General features: G+C 45.6%; 1 protein-coding gene across 2 annotated transcripts; it reads right to left on the bottom strand.

Moving 5' to 3' along the window:
- Positions 1–2,352: 2,352 nt before the first annotated feature.
- Positions 2,353–8,728, bottom strand: PHLDA1 (pleckstrin homology like domain family A member 1). Of its 2 annotated transcripts, none has more exons than XM_081210979.1 (2): positions 7,847–8,728; positions 2,353–6,368 (listed from the first exon to the last, which is right to left on the bottom strand). In XM_081210979.1, exons 1-2 carry the CDS (start codon positions 8,149–8,151, stop codon positions 6,242–6,244), a joined length of 432 nt encoding a protein of 143 aa, XP_081067105.1. In that variant the 5' UTR covers positions 8,152–8,728; the 3' UTR covers positions 2,353–6,241. The 2 variants fall into 2 exon arrangements, with proteins under 2 accessions (XP_081067105.1, XP_081067104.1); XM_081210978.1 differs by having other exon boundaries at positions 6,232–6,368; positions 7,616–8,728.

The raw sequence follows: 8,728 nt of genomic DNA, 5'->3' as shown, positions 1-8,728 counted from the left end.
AATGAGACCTTGATCTAACCATTTCCAAGCAAACTTATCTTTGACTTTTTACTGTCGGGCCCAGAATAGAATCAGAAACATTTCTTGACTCTCTGTAAGTAATTTAGACTGTGGGAAATGCACGTTAGCTTGTCTTTCATAATACAATTAATGGTGTACAGTGCACTGCATTATGATAAACCTTAGTTCAGGAAAGCAAGCGCCAATCTGTTCCCAAAAATGCATCGTAATTCAGAAGATTGCTTGGAAATTATTACATACTTCTTCTCATAAGTGTCTTTATTTAAATATTTACAAACTTTACTTTCATGGATACTGTAAGTATACAGGCTAAAAACAAAGTATTAACAACAAAAACAATAAAAACATCGAACACACCAATAAGAGCTTGGCGTCAAAAACCTCACGTGTGAAAGGTTTGTGAATAATGTGACTTTTAGAAAATGCCTAAAACTGAGCAGCGTTTGCCACAGTAAAGGCTCAATCCTTTGTAAAGTCCAGCTGAACCTTCAGGGGCATTTGGGACCACTGAAATTGCTCCATCTAAAGATCTTAGCAACTAAGGGGTGGGGAGCGTAAGGATTCAGGCAGTCCTTAAGGTACTTGGAGTCCAAGTTGTTTAGGGAACTAACTTGAAAACCTCAGAGTTGGCCCAAAAACAGACTGGTAACCAATGCAGCCCTCTCAGCAGTGGAGTGCAAGTAGCCCATGGTTTCTAGGGAGGCCCCCAAAGCTTTGGAGCTAGCAGAGAGAAAGTTTTCCCAGCTCCAGGCAAGACTAGCCCAGACTAGACCCTGAGGCTCTAGGATGAGGTGTCCTCCAGCCAGGTGAGAAACGGTTTGACCACTTCAGCAGCTCCTTCTACTACATATCTCCACCTGACAGATACAAAACCACAGAGGGAGAATATAAGTCTGTGGGTTGGTCGAGTTGTGTTGGGAGAGAGTGAGAGGAACTGTTAGGTGGAGTCAGATAGATAGTTGGGATAATCTATTTGAAGTTGTTAGGAACGTATAGGACAGTAAAGGAACTAAGATTAAGAAACTGCCAAGAAAAATTAACTGAAACCATAAACTTGTTCATGCCTATAAAAAACTTGATTATTTGTTAATGTTAACAACTGTCTGGACTCCGTGTGTACCCAAGAGAAACGGGTTGGTGACAGCGGGGAAGCAATCACAGTGGTGATCTCCACAAAAGTGGAGATGGATGGGCCAGGTTAAACAGACCCCTGTCACTCCTTTAACGTAAGTACACATTGTCTTCAGTCAAGCTGAAGGTAAAGGAGAGCAACACGGAGAAGAATGAGCCAAAGAGAGTTTGAGTGAGACTTCTCTCTCTCTTTTTAATAGAAAAGGGGTGGCATGCTTCGAAATAATGTCATCTGCCTTACTGTTATCAGAAAAGAAACCAACGTTTATAGAATGGATTAGGGACTTGTTTTCAGCAAAGGAAAAAGAAACCTTTCCAGAGTCACCATTCAGTCATCCAAGACGACTATGATGTATTCCTCCCACTGATTTGCAGAACTGCTGTATGATGATGACTAAGCAATTCCTTTTGCAATTCCCTTGGGTAATAAGGAGGTCACAATGTTTTGATGCTGGCTGAATGCATGCCAGGCGCTAGAGTGCTGAAAATTGCCATGCATGGACAGACAAGGCCTTGTTTCAAAACATACAGTATTTTCAGTGTCTTCCCCTCCCTCCTTACTGGAAATGAGCTAACTTGTGATGTGACGGCTCCTAGTCACATAATAACACATACTTTAGTGAACTACCAAATTCCCTCTTTTTATATGAACATCATATTCAGCCTGGACCTTTGGAAATATGGCATCAAATTCTGGCTCAATCATGAACCTGTTGGGTGGTCTTGTTCAATCACTACCTCCCAGCCTCTATTACTCTTTTGTAAAATGGAAATATTAAAAAGTCAACCTGAAAGCAAAGCTTATAGCCTGTGGCAAGCACAATTTTCTCCAAAAGGACCATGCTGTGAAGGAGGAAAGGAACAGACGCTACAGATGAAGGTTGTCCTGTTGAGCAGAGTGTTATTGATGCACCTTGCGTTCAAGTGAGTCATAAAGGGGGGAAACCCTTCTTGAAAAGATCCACTGTAATTATTAGTTTTTTGTCACCTAGCCTCTCTTAGGCTTCTCTCTAATGAAAACCAATTATAGATTTTCTTTAAAAACAAGCTACCTTCTATGTCGTGATCTCAAAATGGTTGAATCAATGAAAATGATATTCCACAGATGTAAGCTTTACAGCAGTCTATTGATTATGTCCAGAAATTTTGTTTCCATCTTCCTTTGAAGATGTAGTCTTTTCATACCATATCAAGGGAACATTTCAATGAATATTTCTTTATTTGAAATGGAATGCATATTGAAAAATAAATCACATCTCTCAGAAATCATTTGCATCATATTTACACATATTTTGTTTGATAACACTTGTTTCAGCTCACAATGTGCCAGAAAACATTTGGTACATCACTGCAGCTACTTTGCAAAAGCCAGTAATTGAAAACAATGAACTAAAAAAGAAAAGGGTGGGGAGTTTTTTACTTCCAAAATGTAACAGAAAAACCACAGGGGTGATTTGCTTTCTTCTGAAAACTGAAAACAGGCATCTCCTACTGAGAAACAAATGTCCAGTTTGCACATCATTATAAAGTTTATAATGAATGTGGAGATTGCTCCAGCTTCACTCCTCCCCTAGGATGAGTAAACAAACCATGACCCCTGATTTTGTGATAAATCCAAGCCGGCGATTTTGTTTTGTTTTGCTCAAACAAACCACAATTAGTAAGCCAATACGAAATTGTGGCTTCATACTGTAGTTTGTTTGGCATGAAAGAAGCCCTGATCCCTAGTTCCAATGTAATTCTAAGTCGGGGACCGTGGTTGGTTGCTCCTGCTTTTGTTCAGGAAGGAGCGAAGTACGAAAAACCTCTGCAGTTCATAGGTTTACCATGACGCGGAAATTTGTTTGTTTTATTAAAGTTCTATCTTCATCCGAGGAGAATCACAGGTGGCCTACCTGTTACTCCCCCCCCCCACCATTAATTTGCAACACTAATGTAAAACTTTTCACTGGGACCTTATTTGGAGACAGGCTGGTAGTGAAGCCACTGTAACAGGCTCCGTTTGTGGGGTCTCTGCATCATGCAGAACATCACACAGAGGGAGGAGAAGCTCAAAAAAGCACATGTGCAAAACCATCCATTATTACTAAGTAACTATACCCTGAATTTCCTTGGTAAAATGTGTCCTTTCCTCATGAAACTTGTAATATTATTGAGGTTCATTAATTAAAATGGGTGTGTTCTGAGTAAAGCATAGTTGGAGACATCCCTAAAGTTGTTGCCCTCTGTCATAGTCTCAAACAGTCTAGGAATGACCTCTGTTTTATACACTGCAAAGACATTTCTTAGCAACAGAGACGCAGCGGAGCAATTCCTGTGGATAGTTCTTCTAAGTCTTAAAGGTAATATAAAATGAAGCAATCCTAAAGAAGCACAAAGCCACAGCCAACTTGATCATACAAGTCACATATTCTCAGTACAAAAAAATGAACTTGGGATGGGAAGGAAGTTTGTCCTTAAGATACGCCCAACAGGAGGCCACAAAAAGTGAAGATGTTTACTCCTCATATCACAGAATAAGCATGATTCCTTCACACTTCTCATATTTTTCCTACAATTTGTTCTGAGGTGACGGGGGGTAATGTCTGTGGGCCTTTAGTCTAGTCAGTCATGCATTAAAGGCAGTAGCATCAGCTGAATCCACCATTACAAGGCTTAAAGGTAAAGGTAAAGGTAAAGGAACTCCTGACAGTTAGGTCCAGTCACGGACAACTCTGGGGTTGTGGCGCTCATCTCGCTTTATTGGCCAAGGGAGCCAGAGTACAGCTTCCGGGTCATGTGGCCAGCATGACTAAGCCACTTCTGGCAAACCAGAGCAGCGCACAGAAACGCTATTTACCTTCCCGCCGGAGCTTACAAGGCTTAGCTAGCATCAAAGTTTTCCAATACATTGTGAAAAATAGCAAAAGTTGGCATGACTGAAGACTTCTGCCACCATTTTTTTAAAAAACACAGTATACAGTGGTACCTCGGGTTACAAACACCTCGAGTTACAGACTCCGCTAACCCAGAAGTAGTACCTCAGGTTAAGAACTTTACCTCAGGATGAGAACAAAATTGTGCGGTGGCGGCGTGGCAGCAGCAGGAGGCACTATTAGCTAAAGTGATACTCAGGTTAAGAACAGTTTCAGGTTAAAAACGGACCTCCGGAACGAATTAAGTTTGTAACCAGAGGTACCACTGTATTGAGAAGTTATGACAACATCAGTTAACCTCAAGAAATTTAGCATGGAATTTAATATTTTGGTCCAATTCCCCATTCCATAACATTAAACAGTGGAAGTGGAGGTAGACACGGAGAGAGGCTCTCAATGATTTGGGTGGGAAAAGGAGACTGGCAAAACTAATCATGTTAAGTCCTGTTTCTGAAACCACTGGTGTTTTGGGGTAATTTATTTTACAAACATTTAAACACTATTTAGATAAGGTTGAGGAAGGAAGCCAGGAATACTGTCATGAAGATTAGACCCACTGAAATCAATAGACTTAAGCCTGTTGATTTCAATAGGTCTACTCAGGGTATGACGAACACTGGGTATCACCAAACCTAAGACAGGCCATTCATAACTTATCTGAATTACTATGTATAGGCCTGCATTCTTAACAGAGTGTGCTCTGCAGTACTAATCTGTTGTTAATGGGGGCAGAGTAAGTTCTCATTATTTGTTGTTGGCAGACTTAGACTAACTTGGATAAAAGGAACCACAAGGTACCCTTTATAAAGGGTTGGCTTTTGGGAAGCCTTTGGGCAAGGCATGCTTCATAAGGTCCCTCCCTGAATGACTTCAATGGTTGTTGCTGCAATCTATTCACTTGCCCAGTCCACATATCTACCTAGAGCGCTTGCATGCTCAGGTAAACAGGTTTTAACAGCAAAGAGGAGAACCTATGCTTTCAGTATCAGCAGGTACCCAACAATGTCTTCTCCTGATGCAGGACTGGTTAAGTTTGGATTTAAGTTCAACACATGCTTGCAAAACCCAAGGCCTTCCCTTATCCAATTAACTACGTTAGGCTCCTTGTAACTGAATGAACCAATTTAAAAATAACTTTTGATAAGAAACAATGTTATTAGAAGCCTTACTTTTTCCATATTAAGACTGTAAATAGAGACAAACAACAAAAGCAGAATCTTTGCTTAGTTGTTGTTGTTTTTTAAATAAGTGCTGCTCCCTGACTGAAATGTCCTATGTTCTTAGAGGCTGTGGCAGGGGGCAATGGAAAATGTTGCGCTGAGGCTCATCTAGGGAACTCAATTACAGGAATTCTGGGAAAGTTCCTCAGTTAAACAGTAAGACATTTACTGGATGGGATGATTAGTGTAGCATTTGAAGACGTTTTAGAATGATTTGAACAGAATCAAGGAACAGCTCTGAGAAACATTACAGACAGGGTCCCAAACTTAAACAAAGAAGTGCAATGAACAGTTCTCTGCATGGTTCTATTATCTGAATAAAAGAACATAGCATGATTGTATTTTTAAATCGATTATCCTTGATCATGAAGTCAGATTTCCTTAGCCTCTTCACGAAGCAGGAATACATACAAGTGGCATACCCAAATGCATTTACTACTGGATACAAAATATAATACTCTCCAAATGAACATATAATAAACATTAAAGCAACCTAGAAATCAGGTTCCAAGTCATTGCTTTCCTTATTCCAGGACATATTTCACACATTTGTTTCATAATAGTCTCTCACTTGTGGCAACGGAAAACGGATGTAAAAAGTGACGTGGGGGGGGGGGACTAGTTGTAAAGTCCATATTCTGGTACATCTCTTCATTTCACCAACATCACCTTCTCTCCTCTGCCTTCCTCCTCCCTTCAAGTGTAGCAATATAGCCAATGCAACTATACTCTGTGTGTGATTCCTTTCTAAATGGCCCACATTCAGAAATACCTTGCAAAAGTTTCCACTAATAAATTAACATAAAAAAGAAAACAGATTGGGGGGTGGAATATGGCAGCAACAATCTTATATTTTTTGAGGCCCGGCAGGCCAGATAATCCTTTCATATCTTCATAAGCAGTAGTCAAAGTTACAAGAGTTAAAACGCTTCCCCGCAGTAATCATGGGCAGTATCAAAAGTGGAAAGACTCCAGCAGCAGAACTGATGCTCTCCCTTGTGTCTGCAGTCCCTTTGTTTGCCAAGGTTGTGATCGATGGAGAGGGTCCACCTTGCTTCCAGAAGCATTGCTTGAATTCCATCTATAACAACACAGGACAGTGATCTGAATAACTGAGCAGCATTCTTCTTTTACAGCCACAGAACACTTCCTACCTAAAACAGTGCCAATACAAACAACAGGGTCTCTTGCAAAGTGTCCTTGCAAGAGGCAACAACCTGAGGCTCTGACAGCTATTTCCATAACTAGGCTTCAGCACCAGGAAGATGCTAGCTCTAACCACCCCCACCCCCACCCCAATTCCTTTTACAGTTACATGCAAAGGGTCACTAACTGTTCTTAGCCCCATTGCTTGGAAGGAGAAGCATGACATGTGAACTGAATGATTTGCAGATACGGGTAGGGATTTTTAAAAAATTTTTTTTTTTTTTGGTGTTCGCTAAAGCACAGCAATCATGGTTGCAAATTCACCTGATTGACTTTGGGTGCTCTTCACCTTGACTTGCGGAGGAGGGCATTTCTTGCTCTGTCTCCGGTGGCAAAGCACTTGGGCCAGGCTTGATCTAGCAGCTGCACAATAATCCATCATGCCACAGCACACTGCAAGCACATGCTGTTTGAGAAGGGCCGGAAGAGCTGTCCACTGAGGCTATTAGTCCAGCGAGCAAGACAAACAACATGCTCTAGGGTTGCTAGAGGGATCTGATCAAGCGCTTCAAGCCTTACTCTTAATTACAGAAGAGAATTTCAGTGCAGGGAAAGGAATGAAAGTCACCCAGTGACTCTCTCTTTTATACAAACAGCTAATGCAACACACACACGTGCACGAACCACAGGAGAGCATCTGCGCGTGTTTTTCATGCTTGAGCCTTATGCACAACTTCTCTCAGCGGGCAGCTCAGCCGGTTACAGGCTGGTGCTGATAACCGCCAAGGTTGCAATTTCGACCCCAATGCATGGGGCAGCTGCATATTCCTGCAGTGCAGAGTGGGGGGGGGGGCAGCCAGATGAGCAGGGTATAAAGAATAAATTATTATTATTTTATTATTGGGCTAGATGATCCTCAGGGTCCCTTCCAACTCTATGATTCCAAGCAAAACATCGCGCGCGTGAAGCGGGCTGCCCATCCAGACGCGCGCTTCAGGGAAGCAACACGAGTTTGCAACCCACACGGCACTTTTCGCCGGGCAAAACTAAGGCAGCAGAGAGAGGTGATTGTTAGGGAATCCGTCTGGAAGGCTTTTCCCAGAGAGGCGCTGGGGAAGGGCTGCAAAGGGGAGCGGGGCGATCGGCGGCAGGAGAGCTGCCCTCTCCCCGCCTGGCTCCTACCTGCCCTGGCTGGGGCCCGGCTAGGCGGAGTTGGAGGCGCTCCGCAGGCGCGGCCCGTGCTGCTGGACGAGGTGCTGCTGCTTCTGCCGCGTGGACTTGACGGCCAGGATGGCCTGGCGGTTCTTGTACTGCACCAGCTGCAGCGTGATCTCGGCGTTCCAGCCCTGCTCCTGCGGGCACCGAAAGTCGATCTCTTTGCCCTCGGCCATCACGACCGTGAAGTACACGTACTTGCCTTTGCGCTCCACGCAGTCCACCGTCTTCATGGTGGAGAAGGGCAGCTCCTTGATCTTGGCGACCACGGAGGGCGCCGCGCTCGTCGTCGTCGTCGTCGTCTCCAGGCCGGGGAGAGGAGCAGCAGGCGGCGGAGCAGGAGCCGCCGCCGCCGCCGCCGCCAGCTCCGGCTGCTTGGGCGGGATGAGCAGGAGCCCTTCCTCGGTGAGGATGCAGCGCTTCTTCTTCCACAGCTGCAGCAAGCCGTCGCTCCGCTTCTCCAGCACGCCCTCCTTCACGGCTTTGCAGCCGCCCTCCAGCATCCTCCCGGCGGCGCCGCCGGAACAAAGTTCCCGCAAGACCCGGGCAAGGAGAGGAGCCTTCGGGGTCCCGGGAGCCTTTTCTCCGCCTCCGACGACGCCCGGGCGTCCCCCGCAGCCACTGAGGGAAGCTGCTGGGCTCGCGCTGCTTTTGAACGCGGTTCCTCCACCCCAGCAGGGCGCGTCAAGGGGGCCGAGGGCGCTCGCGGAAGAAGAGGAGGGAAGCCCCGCCGCGCTCTCGCTCGCACACCCTTCGCCTCAGGGCCGGCGCGCCTCCCCGCCTCGCTCGCTTCTCCGTCTCCTGCTCTCCCGCCAGAGAGGCCTGTAGCGCCTCACGCGAACCGCCGCGCCGCCGCCGCCGCCGCCAAAGAACAAAGCGCTTCTCCCGCGCTGGCCATTTCCGCTCCTCAAACTCGAGGAGGCGAGGAACCCGGCGCGCTCGGGGCTGGAGCACTTTTTAAATGGCATCGGCAGGCAGGCAGGCTGCAGTCCTGGCGCCCCCTGGAGAATGCGCCACCCACAGGAGCTGATTCACCGGGGGGGGGGGCGCCCTCCCGAGGCCTCCCTGCCCGCCCAACTT

Source organism: Podarcis bocagei, assembly GCF_964188305.1.
Source record: "Podarcis bocagei genome assembly, chromosome: 10".
NCBI classification, from domain to species: domain Eukaryota; kingdom Metazoa; phylum Chordata; class Lepidosauria; order Squamata; family Lacertidae; genus Podarcis; species Podarcis bocagei.
This window is presented reverse-complemented; position numbering and strand designations above follow the sequence as displayed.

Excerpts from the sequence above, each read along its gene's own strand:
- PHLDA1 (XM_081210978.1), bottom strand. The coding sequence starts at position 8,151 with ATGCTGGAGGGCGGCTGCAAAGCCGTGAAGGAGGGCGTGCTGGAGAAG.